Source organism: Macrosteles quadrilineatus, unplaced genomic scaffold, assembly GCF_028750875.1.
Source record: "Macrosteles quadrilineatus isolate MER2022 unplaced genomic scaffold, UCM_ALF_1.0 Scaffold_4__1_contigs__length_99947679, whole genome shotgun sequence".
Taxonomy (NCBI): domain Eukaryota; kingdom Metazoa; phylum Arthropoda; class Insecta; order Hemiptera; family Cicadellidae; genus Macrosteles; species Macrosteles quadrilineatus.
Window position 1 is genome coordinate 11,783,824 of NW_026542597.1, and position 18,818 is coordinate 11,802,641.

Here is an 18,818-nt window from a genome sequence, read left to right on the forward strand (position 1 = left end):
CCAGGATTAATTATCATGCACAATTTTAGTAGTTCAAGATTAAGCCGTGAATTTGATTGATTTGTGAGTATTTTTGCTCGAGTTACTACTTTAGGTTTCATGGTTGAAAAGTTTACCTGTAGTAAATGTGATCCAAGTTCCTTGATACAGGCTTCTCTGGGGTGTATGGGGGGCGGCGCAGCACCCCAGGCGTCGCCTAGACCTGAAAAAATAAGAAAATTTACTTAATTAATTCCCTGAAACTCATTATTGGTAATGTTTATGATATTTGAGAAATTATTGTGGACACTTTCCATTACTGAATTGTTGTCTCAAGATTTATTTCCAGTTGTGATTAATGTCGTTTAGAGTTTTCTACGAGATTGTCATTGCAATTTCAATATTTGTTTGGGTTTCTGTAAATATCTTGTGTATGATTCGGAGACTGTATCACATGAGGGTCAGATTTCAGATCAAACGTGAAAACTGTTGTAATCGTAATGAGAACTGTCCGCGACTACAATCAGCTGATGATATAGGCTAACGAGTAGCATTGACTATTGGATACTACTAGTGTAGCGTAGACCGGATAAAGTTTGATGCAATGTTACTCGTCATTTGCATATCATATTCGTATTCGTATATATAATCGTGATTACTACTTCCAAAAAACCTTTTCACGTCAACAAAAGGCAGGATTTAAATTTAATGTAATTTCTTCGCGAATTTATTAATCGAATCAGTTTTCCATAGCAAAATATTTTGTAAAGGGGTTGATACATCATAATAATACTGTATACTTGGCTACAAATGTGACAAGAAAACTGTTTGTTGTCATATTAAACTGCAGTGAAAACGGTCCTTTTGAATACATGTCTAGCTGGTTTCATGTTTAATGTTGATCCGTTTCTCCCAAGTGCGATAAAGAATCAGCAGGAGTCGAATAAATCAGCTGAACATGTTTTTACTTAAAAAGTAGTCCGCGGATTTTGAAAATAGTCCCAAATGATAAAACGGTTTACGTTATCAATTACTTGGTAACTATGTAAGATTTTTTTTGCTGTTTTCACACTTTATATTTCACAACAGTGTTGACATTTAGAAAATGTTAAACGAAAAATATCAGTAATTTAAATTTGCTATCATGTTGGCGGGGTAATACAAGCTGCATTTTGATAATGGTGACGGCATGTTGGTTTGCATACATCACAGCCATATGTTGGTTATTTGTTGAAAAAAAAAACACAGTCACCAATTTGGTAACTAATTCACAAAGAAAATACCCCCACCGCAGCAAACCTTCAGACTAACCCAATTTCCTTTTGCCTGAATTTTTAAATTAAATCTATTTAAATAACATTAGGTTTAACGAGTACCTAGGTTTGCTGCTACAGGGAGGCTAATAAAGTTTTTTTTTTTTTTTGGAAAATAATAGTAGCTTAGTATAAAATAAATACATTTGCCAAGTTGAATCAAAATATTTCCATGAAACAAACTACATCATTTTAAAATATTCTCCATAAGAATAACATGGGAATTTTTAATTGGAAATTTTAGAAATTTTCTCCTTAGCCAATAACCGCACAAAAACACTTTGGTATACTAAATCATTGGTTTTTAAGCTCTTTAAAATGTTCTAGAGAGGAATTGGGAAATTTTGTGTATTGAGGGTCAAAAATGAGAAACCCCAATTTTGACCCTATAAAACCCCCTGTAAAACCCTGTTCCCATGATCCGATCATGCTGGTTCGCAAACTCATTCGAAAGTGTATCCCGCCTTACACCTTCAAACCAAATTTCATGAAAATCGGACAAAAATTACTCAAGTTATCGCGTTCACAGACGTATATATATATATACATATGACATATAACGAATAGTGTTTTTGGCCTCTAGGGGCATCAAAATGAAAAGTATATCGGTCCCGGCTCCAGGTCTTACCGTGCCACCTACGGTAATAGCTACACTATAGGGAAATTTGCTAAAATATACAATATTTTTGTTGAAATAAAGAATAAAATAATAGAAAGCCTATGTCAGTGGGACTGGAAGTGTATTTTTTACCTGTGCCTATTTTCGTTGAACTTGACATGAATTTCTAAGTAAAACTTGTCATTGAAATCACGTTTTTTACTATCTTTAGAGCCAATGTTTATAAATACATTACAGTATAAACGTTTGAACGCTAGCTGAAGCTAATACAGCTACAAATAGTTCCAACAGGTCGTTTCATGTTCTCCTTTGTACCGCAGTTACGGCCGTAATGTGCGCATAAAATTACGGTTTTGATGTCGTCGTTGCCAAAACATTATCAATTGTTACATTCTGCGAGATTTATGATTTGGCAACATTGCCATCATAAACCAACCATTACCAGACATTGTTGTACTGTTTTGCTGTCTGTGCCAAGAGCTATGCTTTGAATGGTGTAAGTAAACCTTTCATCCGAGAGTAAAATCGGAAGGATTTTATGTGTGTTTCGTGTTAAGTAACGTGTTGATGTCGACTAAATAGCTCTCTTAAATTTTGGGTGGATTTAACGATTTTTTAAGTTAATGCGGTTTTATTGACTACCTGTGTGAATAACATTGGTTTTAAACAGTGCTAGTAGTTCGTAATATTGTAAAATCTTAATTATTTTTGGCGTGTTCGAAGTCGACTAAGTTCTTCACGGTAGATATTACGATTTGGATTTACAGTTTGGCTATAAAACTAGATAACAATTTGTATATGCAGTACACAGTTACATTTTTTTCGATTAGTAAACATTTTTTCAATCGTTTCATTATCAGCAAGTTTGGTTAGTTTGGTTAGGTTATGAGTATGACAGTTTAATTAAATTTAACCTACAAACGAACGATACGTTTCGACAGCGACAACAAAAGAGATAACAAGTTGCTGCGAGTCGCAACAGTTTGGGCTATGCTGATGCGCCGTAATATAAAATTACGTATTTTATATCACCCAGAACTTTACTACAACTAACCCATAACCGAATACTATTTACACAGAAAAAAACCTATGCAAACCCTCTTTCTTGCTCTAGTTCGGTATCGGTTTCACATTGATATTAATCGGAATTATCTCTTAGATAACATAGATTGGTGATTTGGTGGGATTTGAACCCGGTATCTAAAGGACCGAAGTCCCGCACACAAGACCAGCTCCAAACCCCTTTCCCCAGTTACAACTATTTACGGATTCCCCGGACAGAACTCCCTCCGCCCCTAGGGGGTAGTTCAGTTAGAGCACAAATGACGCATGTAAGGGGGTGCAATCACCGTGCAGCCGCATCTATTAATTCGATTCTGTGATTGTTATACGTGTGATTAGCGTCGTTTAGTGTTAAGGGTACGACGTGTCATTGGGGTGTCTGTCTGTCTGTCCGTGGTTATCACCCTTATCTCTAGGCAGGCTCTGCTGCATAAACATGAGGCCCTGAAAAGGTTACTCGAGACGTTTGGTTTGATTAGGGTGAAGATGTTTGATTGTTATTCATAACCATGAATTTTAGGTTTGTATAGTTTCGAGTTTCTTATTTGTAAAAACACTTAGTAACTCGGCTAGGATTTGTATCTTTAAATTAAATTGATCTAAACTTCCGAAGGTGACAAAATTTCAATGTATCTCCGGTAATGGTAAACGAACTATTTAGTCGAAATCAGCTTTAATGATGATGGACATGCAACAATTAAATAAATAAATGAGGCTCTACCCACTGGTTGGTTACCGCGTAAACATTCCCACAAAAAAAACCTCGTGGCAGGATTAAATAAAGTGTTTATCGAGTTTAAATAAACTGTATAATATTCACAAAGATTCTATCTATGCACTGGATAAACTAAAACTTCGTAATTGTTTCTTTATGTAATTACAAAATAATTTTGAAAATCCGAAAATTAGTCTTTTTCACATGTGATTTTAACTTCTAAATAATATTTATAAATCAACTAGCTGTGTACCCGTTCTACGCACGGGGATCTTATAATATTCAGTTGAAACCTTCTTATATAACGAACAGCAGTTGGTTTGCATATTTTAAGATATGCTGGCCAAACTATTATACATAGCTTCATTTTATGTTGTTTTTTGTTGTTCCGGATCGGTATGACAATCAATAAAAGGTTAAATTACCTCTGTGTCTGCCGGTCGATCCTATAACGGTAGGCTTACTTTTATTTTTACTATCTGATCTCGTTTGCATGGCTCAATCACGTCCTGGTTGAAGTTCGTTCGCTACGCTCACTCACCTGTATGTTGGAGCTCGTTCGCTGCGCTCACTTTCCTTCAGGTTAGCTCGTTCGCTACGCTCACTTGCCTTCAGGTTAGCTCGTTCGCTACGCTCACTCGCCTCCAGGTTGCAAATTAGCTGTTGTCATAAATGTAAAAGAAATAATAGTGCTAGTGCTGCACCCTGTTGGTAATCCTTGTAACTTTAATGCTATTGAACATCACAGAACAGAACCAACTTGTTTAATTGAAACAGCTGTTAAGATTCAATAATTTCATTTCTCATAAGGTTAACATGGGCTTCCAGAAATTCCACGTCAAAAATCGACAAAAACTTGATTTTCAAGGGTTTACTGTTAAATATCTAACTGTCTCATATTCGATGAAATACGTCTAAAACCATCTCATATATGTATAGTATTTGGAAAATAAGTTTCAGGCGGGACAGTGCTATAGTTATTGAGGAGTAGTTGTAATAAAGTGCGTATTTTAGCGTTACCAAGAGAATGACAGATAGACAGACAGACAGACAGACAGACAGACAGACAGAAATTGAGATAAGGTTTGATTCGGTTTCTCTGACCTATGAAATGTAAAAATAACCAAAAAGTTCATTATTCTAAGCAATGTACAGACAAAACTCTAATTTTATTTATATAGATTTTCCCCATCCTTTGTAAGCTCTGTTATGTTAAGACAAAAAAACACACAAAAACAATCATTGTAAACAAATTAGTTTAGAATGTTAAGAGCTTTTACAATAGAGGCATGTTCAATTCCGAACTATATGTCCATCCATATAATTTACCATCTTGAATTGAAATTTGAAGTTTAGGCTGCCGGGTAGAAACCCTTAACTAATTCATAAAAATAAGACTTTTGCGCCCCTGTTGTCTAAATTGTATTGTCAAAATGAAAATTACGTTTTAATGACAGTTGCCTGCTGTCAATGAGTAAAAAAAATCTATCTAGTTCATACAACAATTTTACTTAATCCTCTGAAAAAATGACTAGTTACAAACGGGCATGAGCATGACTACAATATTATATTTTCTAAACAATATTAGTGACATGCATAAACATAAACATTTTACAGTAATGCTGTACATATTTTTCCGACATCAGACAGAACTACCATAGCAGAAAACGGAGTTACTGTTTGACAAACAATGTATCCATAGAGATTTTCGGCATCAATCGTGATTCGTGACGTCAGAAAGATTGCTGCCAAACTTTTCGCCCTTACTGTACTTTGAAGAGACATCTTTAGTAGGACTGATTCGCATCCAGCTAAGTAGAAGATGCACTGAAGATACTTCTTTAAAGACTAAGGGTCTAGCAGGAGGTCACGAACTGTGGATATTTATAGGCATGCACTGTGGATGCGATACTCCCTGGTGTGGATTAACGTCCGCACGGGTGAGTACTACGACTATCCGCAGTACCATCCTGATAATTAGACCAATTCGTATATACCAAGGAAAAAAAGTGGTTCGGATTCCACTATAAAACTGTAGGTCCCTTAGTCGCCATTAGCTGTATGGGCTATTAATTAACAGCTGTGTCTAAGGAATATGTCGGCCTTAGTCACTAACAAGACTACAAGATCGCGCCACTCATCATACACTCATCTCCATTCATACTTGGCTTAAAATACCTACTTTGTACGGTCGCCATTTCAAAGAAAAGTATAAAGTATAAAGTATAAGCAATCCGGAACTGACGCGGTTGACGACAAAACCTCTGGATGCCGATGACTTTGCTAGTGAAATATATTTGACATGCTAGAATTAACAATACTGACCGTCTGGGAAGACGTGCCTCATCTTGAGGTAGCTGGTCGTCAGTCTGATGATGGATGCCTTGTCCAGCTGGGAAGTGATGGCAGCAGGGAGTGGCAGAAGTTTGGCCAACTCCAGAAACTCTGCGTTCTCCTTCTCTCGCCGACTGCGGGCAGCGTTTTTGCTCTTCTCCTTCATACCTAAACACAAACACAGTACGTGATAAGTGATAGGAGTACTATGCACACTACTATGCAAGTAGTGTAATGGGACGGTAGGAGAGTTCTTTTTTCGTCCCCTCAGGGAAATGTTGGCCTAAACGCGAGGAACGCGTCATACATTGAGATGAAGAAATTAAAGAACATGAAAGTGACTCCCCCACAGAGTTGTTCTTTTTGGAGCAAAAGGTCAAATTCTGCAGCGAGAGGGACATCAAAGAACAACCTTTTACACTAAAACCATTTTCCATTTAATTTTGCATACTCTTAGGAAGTGGATTTTTAACAGTTTTTTCGTATAAACGCTGTGTAAATGTGAAAATGAGGTTTGGGATGAACTTTGTTAGACTTCTTGGAATTGTTTGACGGAAAATCGACAAAGATTTAAGGGTGTGGACATTGTAAAAGGAATATAAAAAGTAGGGAGGCTCGTCAAATTAAAACCAGCCTTTTTTGGTTTTAAAAGCAATCCCATAAAGATTAGCCAAATTTTAAACTTTTCCACGAAAAGTATTTGGAAAATCCGGCAGCAAGAGGCAAGAAAACAAAATGGCGGAGTCGAGAGTCGTTGAGACAACAGAGCGTATAATTGACAACATGTTGAATATTTATAGCGACTCCGCCACTGTCAAATGTCGCGCTGAGTTTCTCTGTGGAAATCACTATCGTTGCGTCTTACTCTATGGAAATTACAAATTAGCATTGCAGAGTGGCAAGGGAATCTAGGGTAGCCGGGAACATAAGTCTTTTGAAAAATACTGTGTTCAAAGTATTTTATTCTATGTATTAAGAACAAATCGAATGTATTGTGGTTTTCTCGGTGAATACATTTGTTTTTCCAAATCGAAGCACCCTCTCTTATGTAATAATTTTATATCAGTGCAAATGAAACTAAACCACATAACTTTACATGTAATAAATAGTGAGAATAGCCACTAGAATTATGTAAAATATACTTTTATGATGTGCATGCTAGGAGTTTGTTTATGGTGAACATTAAACTAAGGTAACTAAGTGAGTACGTGACTGGCTTTCATCATTTATGGCGTTTTATGATGAGAAGACGAAAAAGAACGATTACCACGCACTGAGCCCTCGATTATAGTTGAAGTTAATTAAAAAGGTTTTGCCTTTTCGTTATTACCATGTAAAATGCATCTGCTTTTTCCTCTCTCGTGGGGATTTTGAATCTATCACTTTATTCTAGGACAAAATAGTAAAATAAAACCAGACTGTAAATGGTATCTTCAGGTCATTTGCAGGTTCGCTTCAAATCTAAAGGTTGTTGGTTTAGTTCCGAGCAAAACCGATTAATATACCTCGGGTTATTGGAGTGTTTATCAATTAATTATGATATTAAATAAACCATGCAGACGTCATAGAACCGAGACAAGGATGTGGACAGTTTCCTTGTTAAAAGACGTAAAAAACTATAATGACGCAGTAAAAAAAAATAATTAATTATGAAAATATAAATCCTAAAAAGTCCACCCTCATAATTCAATGACACAACGAACATGTTTCACATCAATATAATATAGATAGATAAATATAATATACAAGCGATACCAGGGTATGGACCCTAACCAAAAGACGTAGAAAATGTCGATGGCGTAGAAAAAACAATAATATTGATAATTATCTATACTAAAAAAAAATTTAAATACCATTCACTGACTCGCTGATCACTGTACAGTATCTCATAAATTACAAGCCATAAGCCACAAGAACTCATTGGGCATGGGGATTCCAATCTATCTAGGTGTGCAATAAGAAGCATTTTCAAGAAATTCCATAAGACTCTGCCCCAGTGGCTTTTAAAGTTCCCTTGTTAACCTCATGAACAAAAGATTAGTTTACATTTGAACTCGTGAATAAATTTGGATCTGCACTAAAGGGAACAGCTGGTTACATGTTATTACATAAAATGAAAATATTTACATTATTTTCGTGGCTTGAAAAAGTGTTTTACTGCATAACAGATTTTTAATAGTTACTAGGTGTGCGATGTGCTCTGCGTTAAGAAAGTAGTTACATGTATTTCCGCAATTTTTAGTGGTTTCCGCACCTTAAAAAATGTGTTAAAGGTATTTTTACGTAGGATCGTAGGAATGGTTTAGGAAGGTTTAGAAGAAAATTCCAGAAAGTTTGGAAATACCCAAATGAATTAAAAAATCAAGAAGTGTAGGCCCTACTCAGGTTGAACATTTAACTTTTTAAATTTTCGTGAGCGAAGCCACGACGGGTTTGCTAGTAAACATATAAAACCTAAAAGCTCAAACTTATACAAATATAATTTACCCCAATTTCACGAAGAAAACGGTTCCCACGCAGTGACTCATGGAATAAAAAATTTCGCGACTAATAAACCTGTAGACCAGACCATTGACGGGGCCAACGATGCCGACGTGATTTACACCTTTACACCAAGGTCCGCGGTCCCCAGTTCCTCCGCAGTTGCAGTTCTGTTCCGACATTCCCACGTCTAGAACGGTGACCTTGCACTCGGGAACCCCCGTAATCCTGTCCACATGTGTACAACCTCCTACATTGTCACCTGCAGACTTCAGGGCTTCCAGGAACTGGACGGCTCGCCCATGGGAATGGAACTCGCATATTACGGAAAGTTGGCGTTGGAAGAATTGTGTAAAAATGTAGAGCGGAATAACAATTTTTTTACCCGAGACTTATAGAGGATTTGCTGGCTAAGATTGTTAGATATGGGAATTATTTAATGTGTTCACGAAATTGTTAATTTTATTTTTAAACCCTCTAAAGGTCTTGTTACGTAGTGATGTCAATCTTGTGTTTAAAATGCATTAATTGATTGTCAAATACCAAATGGCGGAATCGATTTCGCTTGGAATAGATCTAGCTACCTTCAGATATGTCTTTTGTTTTATACAGTAAAAATGCATACCTGTTAATGGGTAGACATTTTAGGTTTACCATAACCAAAAATTATTTGAAAATGACAACTTATTGTGTAAAAGAGTGTTTAAAATAACTCCTCAATTACCCACAGCTGAATGCTAAGCCAAGTTGTCAAGTTTCATTTTAATTTAAAACTGATTCATGGGAAAATACATCAACTTATAGACTCCTGCAAAATATAGATAACATTATGATCAATTGGCGATCTGGGTTCGTGCTGAAAGATAACCAAAATCTATTTGGAATAAGGGATATATTTCTGTTAATTTTGGTTTATTTTATTGGTTTATTTTGGTTAATTTTGGTTTATTTAGGTACTTTAAAACCACTAGAATAAATATGACATAGTAAAACGGGTGTTCAAGCAATATAAAAAAATTCTACCTGTCAATTGTTACTGATCACCAAAAGCGAATTTTACGACAATTAGTATATTTCCTTAACTAATAACTTCAAGATAAAATGTACAAAATTAGCGTTTTAAATATCTTGGTAACCAAAAGTCGTATAATATAATAATAATATTGGTTACTAAATTCGTTGTATTTTTAATCTTTATGAACAATTTGTTGGGGAAATTAAGAACCTTTGGCTAAAACATAAAACCACATTTTGGACAAAAAATTACAAACTTTTTCAGTCGTGCGTAGTTGGCATTGGTTAAACAATGCATAGGACTGCTTTATTTTTGTTATGAATCAGAGCTGTTTTAATGATTATCATTAAAATTAGCAATCCTATTTCGAATATTTTCTGTTAAGTGTACAGTTATATGTTTCGTATCTGTTAAATGTATTCTAAAAAAATACATTTCTACAACTGCGACTGTAATACAGTCCAAAACAAAAGCCAACAAAAGAAACAAAGATTTGAAAGAATTGTCAAGTTCCTAGCTCACCAGTTGCGCAGTCTCTTTATCTCAAGCGTGATACTTCCAACAACAATGGCATCAGCTGATAAAATGAACAGCTGGTGTTAGTAATCAAGTAGGACTAAAGTGACGTAGTAAATAGGCTGAGTAACCTAGAAAACTAATTACTAAACCCTTGCCATATGATTGCTACGCGAACAATTAAACAGTTAACAGCTGATTATAAGTTGAAGTTTCTATGAAGGATATGTAGTAGAATTAGGATAACACATTAGATCACTGTATAAACAACTCAAATCAGCTGTTTAGTGTTTATATTGATTGTTGAATCATCGTCTATTTCATACGCATGTAATTGATAGGCCTATCTTTAATAGTTTTTTGTGTTTTTTGTTTCAAGTGTAAAACGTGCATAGCTTATTATGACGTCACCTCAAGAAGTGGATCATTTTCTTATCCTAAAAATGGCGGAGTTATGGAACCCGCCGAAAAAATGTAGCAAACTATGAACGTCACAGCAGTACGTAAAGTTAACGATTGGTAAGTTAATGAACAAGGTACGTTTTAGCCATCATTTGTCAAAATAAATATTAATTCCTAACCAATAATACTAATTTAATACAAACTTACTTTTTTGAACTAATGGAAGGAATATAAACTAGAGACGTTGAACAATGATTGAAGCCAAAACAATGTTTATAGAGGGAAAGCTCTTTATACAGGGTATCTTGCTATGAACAAACTTTGTCACGTTATTCCAGCATGTCAAAAGAAACAAAAAAATTAATATAACGTGTCATTCCATCAATCTCATTCCGTTTTCGGTCTATCTGTCTGTATGTGATTTTTACAAAAACATTCATAACTAAGGAGTTTTCAACAGGAGCTAAGGAGGGAGCTACAGCGTTGAAATTCTGTAAAAAATTTTATCTTACTGACCACTATTTTTCTGTAAAATATGAATAAAAACTCTTTACCGTTAAAAAATGGCGGCTTTTAAAAACATTTGATGCCAAATTCCATAAAAACCGTTAATTTTACAAAATGTTAACAGAGTTCATGCAACAATGGAGAAATTTTAACATGATTTAAATGGAGAAAACTGTAGGTATGGCAAGAAGAAAAATTAATTTCTTAGTTATTCTTTGTCCAAACTAAGCCTATAAGATATCGTTGTAATCTGAATTATATTTAATAGATTTTACATCCCCTCCAGATATTTTGTAAAACTAACGGTTTTCATGGAATTCAGCACCAAATATTTTTAAAAGCCGCCATTTTTAAACTGTTCAAGAGATTTTATTCATATTTTGCAGATACATAGTGGTCAATAAGATAAATATTTTTACAGAGTTTTAACGCTGTAGCTCAAGCAGCTAAGGAGTTATGAGTTTTTGAATACATTAGTTTTTGTAAAAATCATATACATACAGATAGACCGAAAACGGAGAGATTGACGTAATGACATTTTTTGTTTCTTTTGACATGCTGGAATAACGTGACAAAAAGTTGGTCATATTGTTGCAAGACATTACTCAAATGCGAAATAACGTTACCAAAACATTTCAGAGGGGAGAATTTATGTGTTTAACTGATGTACTGACTTAAGACCATATGTGTATGTGAATTAATGATCACCTGTTATTTTGTATTTGTTTTGTTTGTATTAATTTTTCTGTTTACATTTAAGTATGAGTTTGATTCAACTGAACTAATTTACTTATTATTTGATAATGTAACATTATATCCTTGGTTCCAGTTACAATCAAAATAATATGTCGAATCTTATAGAACTGTTTATGTTGATGTTTTCATAAAAGTGTATTATTTTGTTTAGCTTTAAATATTTTTCAGCAAATAAGGCATAAAGCATGTTTAGACAATTGTGAACAACTTAGTTGCAAAGATACATAAAATCTACTTTTTGAGGGTTTTACTATTTTACCAAGGGAAGATCGGAGATATCATAAATTATTGAACACATTTTAAGATTACATAAACAAATGACCAAGCAACTTAGAAACATGGAAATTGTTTCATTGAATAGCAAATTTAAAACAGTTTTATACAGTAACTACAAAACAATAATTATATACATGTCGTTAATATTAAAAATTGGTTATAAAAAGTGTGCAAAAATCTTTCAAACAGTGAGTGTAAGTTTTTTTTTTCTCAATGACTTGTTTTGTGGCATAGTCAGCATGTATATATGTATATAGCAGGGCATTGTTAGCATGACTAAACCGACAATGGACCTTTCTACACCAGCTGTGTATGACATTTGTTGAATCAAACCTTAAACTTAAGTAACAAAATTACTATTGTGCAATAAAAAACAAAGTCTTTGGTGTCATGAAAGAAAATCTGTAATAACTGTACGAAGAAGCTTCGTTTAGAATATGGCCGTAATTCTACGTTTAACAATTCTATAAGATGGTGGTACAGACAGTTCGAACGACTGGGAATTGTCCAACATAATAGTCTAAAGGGTCCTCAATTCAGAAGAACGTAACTTACAACAACAGTTTGGGTGACAGTCTTTTTATAACTACTTTACATAATAGCTGACATTTTTATAATTAATTTTTGGCAGTTACTGAATAAAACTGTTTTAAATTTTCTATTTAATTAAACAATTCCCATGTTTCTATGTTGCTTGGTTATTTATTTATTTTATGTTAAAATGTGTACAATAATTTATGACCACCCTGTATTTTATTCTATGAAAAGAATTTTGCTTTCTCCGTTATATTACTAATGGTTAGTTTCTAAAACAAGGTATAGTTTACAAAATAATTCATCGATAGTGCTAAAAAAACACTATATATATAAAAATATTAGCTTAGAAACATTACTTTATACACGTCAGGAATAAAACTAAGAAGTTTTTAAATGAGCGGTCGATCGGTATATGTCCTTCAATTTTTACCATGGATATTTTTATGAACTTATTGTTCATACCATGTGACTAATATTTTTTTACATAAAAAATAATCCTACTAATATTATAAATGAGAAAGTTTGGATGTATGGATGTATGGATGGATGTTTGTGACAAGTGAACGCGAAAAATACTGGTCGGATTGGGCTGAAATTTGGCATGATGATAGCTCACATTCCCGATTAACATATAGGCATATTATTATTTCAAAAATCCTTTCGGGCTCCGCCCCAGTGGCTCTGGAGTTTCTCATGTTAACCTTATGAGAAATGGAATTATTGAATCTTAACAGCTGTTTCAATTAAACAAGTTGGTTCTGTTCTATGATGTTCAATAGCATTAAAGTTACAAGGATTACCAACAGGGTGCAGCACTATTATTTCTTTTACATTTATGACAACAGCTAATTTGCAACCAAAAGGTGAGTGAGCGTAGCGAACGAACTTCAACCTGGAGGCAAGTGAGCGCAGCGAACGAGCTCCAACCTAAAGGTGAGTGTGCGTAGCGAACAAACTTCAACCAGGACGTGATTGAGCCATGCGAACGAGATAATCTTGAAAATTAAGAAGTTAAACGGGGCAAAGCCCGCGGGTTACAGCTAGTATTTCCATAAATGTCAATAAATATAAAACCAAGACAAATTATCATTAGCTAGAACACCAACCTACAGAAGCACATTTCAAATAATATGCTGAGGTCAATTCTGCAAGTCTAGCACAAATTTAAAGTGTTAAGTAAGTTTTGACTCAAGTTCGTTACAAAAATAGTCCAACGGTTTTAGTAAAAATACATAAAATCGTTGAACTATTAGTTGTACACGGTTCATTACTTAGGTATCACGTACAATAGATTATTTAGTATAGCACAAAAGTATATAAAACCATCGTGGACGCATTTATCGTTTCTAAAATATTACAGATAGTATTTATGCAGTCTTATCAACATTTGAAGGTATACTACTTCAGGGATGAAATACATTAAAACTACCCTTAACACTCAAGTACCGTTGAAAACATCAAAATACAGTTCCACGTTCAAAGACAAGGCATCGCGTTTAATCTAGAACGAAAGTATTCGAAACTATCTTTGACACAATAGTAATGTATCGTTTCTACCACATATCAGGAAGTATGTTGCCTCATAAACTTATGTAGGTATGCTACTTCAGGGACATATTTTCAAAATACTCCAAAAATAAACCCAAGTACCGTAAAAATATACTTTTACGATGAAAGACAAGGTTAATTGATAACGAAAGTATTGTAAACTATCGCGGATAAAACTGTAATGTATCGTTTCTACCATATCACGAAGCAAGTAGTCTTATCAACCTAAGGTATCTACATAGGTATACTTCTACCTAGTTACATAAATCTAGCGATTTAATCTACTAATGATGTAATTTGAAAACGAAGATCATATTTGTTGGTGAATAGTAACTTAGGATTTTCTTGACACTTACGTGTTAAAATACCACAAAACTCAAGTTCCGAACTCAAAATACACTCAAAAAGATCAAACAACTCACCGATCACACTGAGCCGCTCCAATTCGCGGGTAAACAGCAAGTTGAACACTAGACAAACACTAACACACACACCACGCTGGAGATGGACCCTGGAAGTATGTCAAGGAGTGGTCTAGGACAGTGGTCGCTAGACGGCGTGGCGTCGGCCGGGGAAACCCCAGGGAGGATCACAGTTCCGGAAACAGAGGGTGGGATTTACCCCGCCAGGTAGAAGGTTCAGGACTTCCCAGCCCAGACAGCTTGTCGCCAGACCACGGGTGCGATCGGGTGGAAACTTTCTATACACTGTTTGGAGAATGTAGAGTTAGAAGTTAATTGTTGGGAGAAAATTTGCTTACAGGGTGTTTTACGCGACAAATAATTTACAACTACGTCAAGACATGTGTTTTCTTGATTTTATCGTCGATCAACATTGCATTTTTGCATATAATGCATTTAAAAGTTGCTCGACAATTAATAGACAAGTTGCTATAGGAACTGATTATATGTAAATAGCTTGTTTTGTTTGGTGATGCGTTAGTAATAGAACTCTTTCTAGCGTCATGGATGTTCAAGGATGATTAGGGTAAATAATATTTAAATCTCGTTATTGCGTAGTACGAATCGTGATAGGCTTTGTATATAACGTAGTATAAATAGAAATGCTACATATGTATACATGCTATAGATGTAGATCTTTGTTTATCTCTCATATGTACATAACTATCACTCATCTCTTTATAATCTAAATCTATAAAAGAGGAAGTATGTATTTATGTATCCTATGGACTGTGAAATCACTCGACAGATTAGAATGAAACTTTCAGGCATTATTAAGAATTATTCAAGGATGGTTTGTGTGAAGTTTGGTGCAGATCCGTCAAAAGGGCTCCGCCCCAGGGGCTCTGGAGTTTCCCATGTTAACCTTATGAGTACTCATATTTAAATGTAATTTAAGAATCTTAACAGCTGGTTCAACTAAAGAATTTAATTCTGTGATGTTCAATAGTATTAAAAAGTTTATAGGTTTACCAACAGGGTGCAGCACTATTTTTTTTTTTTTTATTTATGACAACAGCTAATTTGCAACCAAAAGGTGAGTGAGCGTAGCGAACGAACTTCAAACAGGACGTGATTGAGCCATGCGAACGAGCTCATCTTGAACAAGAACGAGCTTTTGACATAAAACCACAGGACAGGACGACGTCTGTCGGGCCAGCTAGTCTAAATCTATAAAAGAGGAAGTATGTATTTATGTATCCTATGGACTGTGAAATCACTCGACAGATTGCAATGAAACTTTCAGGCATTATTAAGAATTATTCAAGGATGGTTTGTGTGAAGTTTGGTGAAGATCCGTCAAAAGGGCTCCACCCCAGTGGCTCTGGAGTTTCCCATATTAACCTTACGAGTACTCATATTTAAATGCAGAATCTCAACAGCTGTTTCAACTAAACAATTTGATTCTGTGATGATCAATAGCATTACAAAGTTACAAGGTTTCTTAACAGGGTGCAGCACTTCAACCAAGCAGCTGTGATACAAAATGAGAACTGTCAAAGTAGGATTGTTTACAGTTATGTTTATGTTTCTAATTTAATAAATACTTTTTGATAGTGTGCGAATAAGGCGTTTTATTTTTTTTATGTGCGTGATTCATTAATTTATTGACTTTCTTTTTTCCAAAATGTTTATAAAAACCTGTAGTGTTTGAATGGTTTATTCCCCCAAAATAATGTCTGGGAAACAAAGTAGCCAGTTAATACTTTTATTTGATTACTAAAAGTTTATCTACATACAACAGATCTATGGAATAATTGATAATTATTTTCTTAAGCGTTCTCTTCCCGTTGCAAAGTACGGGTATGACGGCTAGTTTTGTTTAGCATAAATAACACTACGTTTCCACTGTAGCATAAATAGTCTTTCCCTTTATAATGTAGCATTGTACCTCTTTATTCTGCGCTGACACGTCGAAACGTCTCCCGAGAGACTTTCAGAGCCACGACTCTTTGAAACCCCATAAAATGCTGTTCTTATTGTCATAACTTCGACACGGACAAAACCCATTCTTGGTGGAGTTCATTGACAGAATGGACCCGGTCCATGCGACAAACGTTACCATAAACAATGCTGTTATTGTGGCTACGCGGTCGACACGAGTCGTAAAACACGCGCGCACGCACGCGCATGCGCAGTGCTTGCTCGGTGCGCAACGCCGGGTGTCGTATTGCTTACGCAGTACTATAATGACTCACTGAGTGTAGCTAGTGACGCGTCGCTATTGTTTTGAGTGAAAAAGTCTAACAATGGAATTTGTGTGAAAAAGTGTTGGAATAAATGGTTCATGGAATAATTTTATCGGCTTATTCAGCTGTCGGAGAGTTGAAGATCTTGAAGAATTGAAGAATTGAATTGAAGAGTTGAAATCTCTATCTCTTCACATATAAATATACAGCTTCCAGTTTCACTCTCAACCATCGTCAATCAGCCACAATAAGATTACTAGTTTGAGATTACGCAGTTTTATGATGGTGTATACATACAGTATTGTTACTTTCCGAGTAATTTCTGCAGTTCCACTTAGTTCCGGTATCAAAACTAATATTCTTCGCCTAATAGTATTTTTTATATGTAAGATGGGAAACTCCAAGTTGATCTACAGATAATGAAAATTGTAAGCAACATCACCTTCTTTCAACATTACAAAAAATTATCGAAAATAATCTACAAGCAAAATAAGTCATCAAACGCCTAAAGAGTCAAGATCGTTACTGCATACAAAAATGATGGGATATTTAAGCAACCATTATCGACGTAATGACATACAGTGTAATTTCGCATGGATAGCAAAGACTCTCCTAAATTGAACCACACACAAATGATTTTAAGCAACAAATCTGCAACATCAATCCCCAACCAGAGCAATAATCTATCCCTAGCAACAACTCTTGTTGCTCCGGAATAAAAAGTAGTCAGTTCAGTTGTGTAATCTTTATTCAGTGATTTAGCCAACACAATGACGACTGTCAACAATTCGCCTAAACGTTGAGCCACTAACTCTTGCAAAGACAAAAGAAAAAACCTGTGAAAATAAACAACCCTCATTAAAAATATTAAAATAAAATCAATTAAAAACAATAAAATACCTAGTGCACTACCTTGTATGAACTCTGCCATATCGTCTCGGTGCCACTGCCACTACTGAGGTGGCTGTCAGTTTTTGATGATAACCCTGAGTGCAAGGCTGCAGCAGATATGCTGACGCTACAACCTTCTATCAGCACCGCGTTGCCGCCGTGAGTCAGACAACCTAGACATCCGCTCTGCACTCACTTCTACCGGCAACTTCTCGGTAATCGTAATTTTCAAAAAGAGTGAAAATATGCAAACAGTACAACAAAACGCAAAAAATGTCGGTACTTTTGGACACAGAAGAAGACGTCCCCATAAATGGAACAGTCAATCGTTTTACTTTCTTCTAAATATAGTACAGTATATGGAAAAAGTCGTCAAACATTTCGAGCTTGAGTTTTGAGTGGATATATCCGTTTTGGGACCCCTGAAACCAAGAAATGCTTCTCGAAACATGTCTGTCCGTGTGTGTGGATGTGTGCATAGCTACAAACCACACCAGTGGTCTGATTTTGATGAAATTTGGTATGTAGGTACTATCCATTGTATCTTTGGTGGTAGGTATGCTAATCCATTGTATATTCAGGCGTTTTTTCTCATTTTTTTAATTTTTAATTTTGATGGTGATTTTTCCATAAAACCCATAAAATAACGGAAAATCGTATTTTCTCGAAAATGGCCCAATCGATTTTGATAAAACTTTAGTAGGTTATAGTCCTTTAAATTCTGAACAAAGATGTACAAATCCCATTTCCGTAAAAATTACGGTTCAAAATTTATTGTAACTTATGTTATTTTCCCATAAAACCCCATTAAATCAAGCAAAAATGGATTTTCAAAATAAATATGGTTCTGATTGAAATTCCTTATAATTCTAAACAAAATAGTGCCACCCCCCATTGCTGTAGAAATTACGGTTCAAAAGTTAATGCAATTGTTGTGATTTAACTATTAATATCATAGTTAATGGTTTTATCCATCCATAATATGTATGGATGCCTTCTGTACTCTACTTCAGTATCCAATCGTCTTTCCAGTGTTTCAGTAAATTGACAAAATTACAAATGTTTGTTGACGGCGGATGTTAATTGAGCAATTTTCACCTAATTCAGTGTTTCTACACCGGAAGTTAAAGAACAAAGCAACAACGCGTTGAGTCAACGGTTTGATATCAGTTGTTCACTCGGTTCCAAACCGTCAGAAATGTATCACTCTTTGTTTC

The 18,818-nt window shown here is 35.0% G+C and overlaps 1 protein-coding gene across 1 annotated transcript in view; it reads right to left on the reverse strand.

Annotated features, from left to right (window-relative positions):
• LOC128991888 (single-minded homolog 2-like) overlaps nt 1-17,645 on the reverse strand; it is a 31,067-nt gene extending 13,422 nt beyond the window's left edge. The window contains exons 1-3 of the mRNA XM_054415151.1: nt 17,623-17,645; nt 6,014-6,190; nt 117-202 (exon numbers count right to left, since the gene is read on the reverse strand). Coding sequence (XP_054271126.1) covers nt 117-202; nt 6,014-6,190; nt 17,623-17,641 — 282 coding nt within the window. The 5' untranslated portion in view covers nt 17,642-17,645. The remainder of the gene's footprint in view (nt 1-116; nt 203-6,013; nt 6,191-17,622) is intronic.
• Between the last annotated feature and the right edge of the window lie 1,173 nt (nt 17,646-18,818).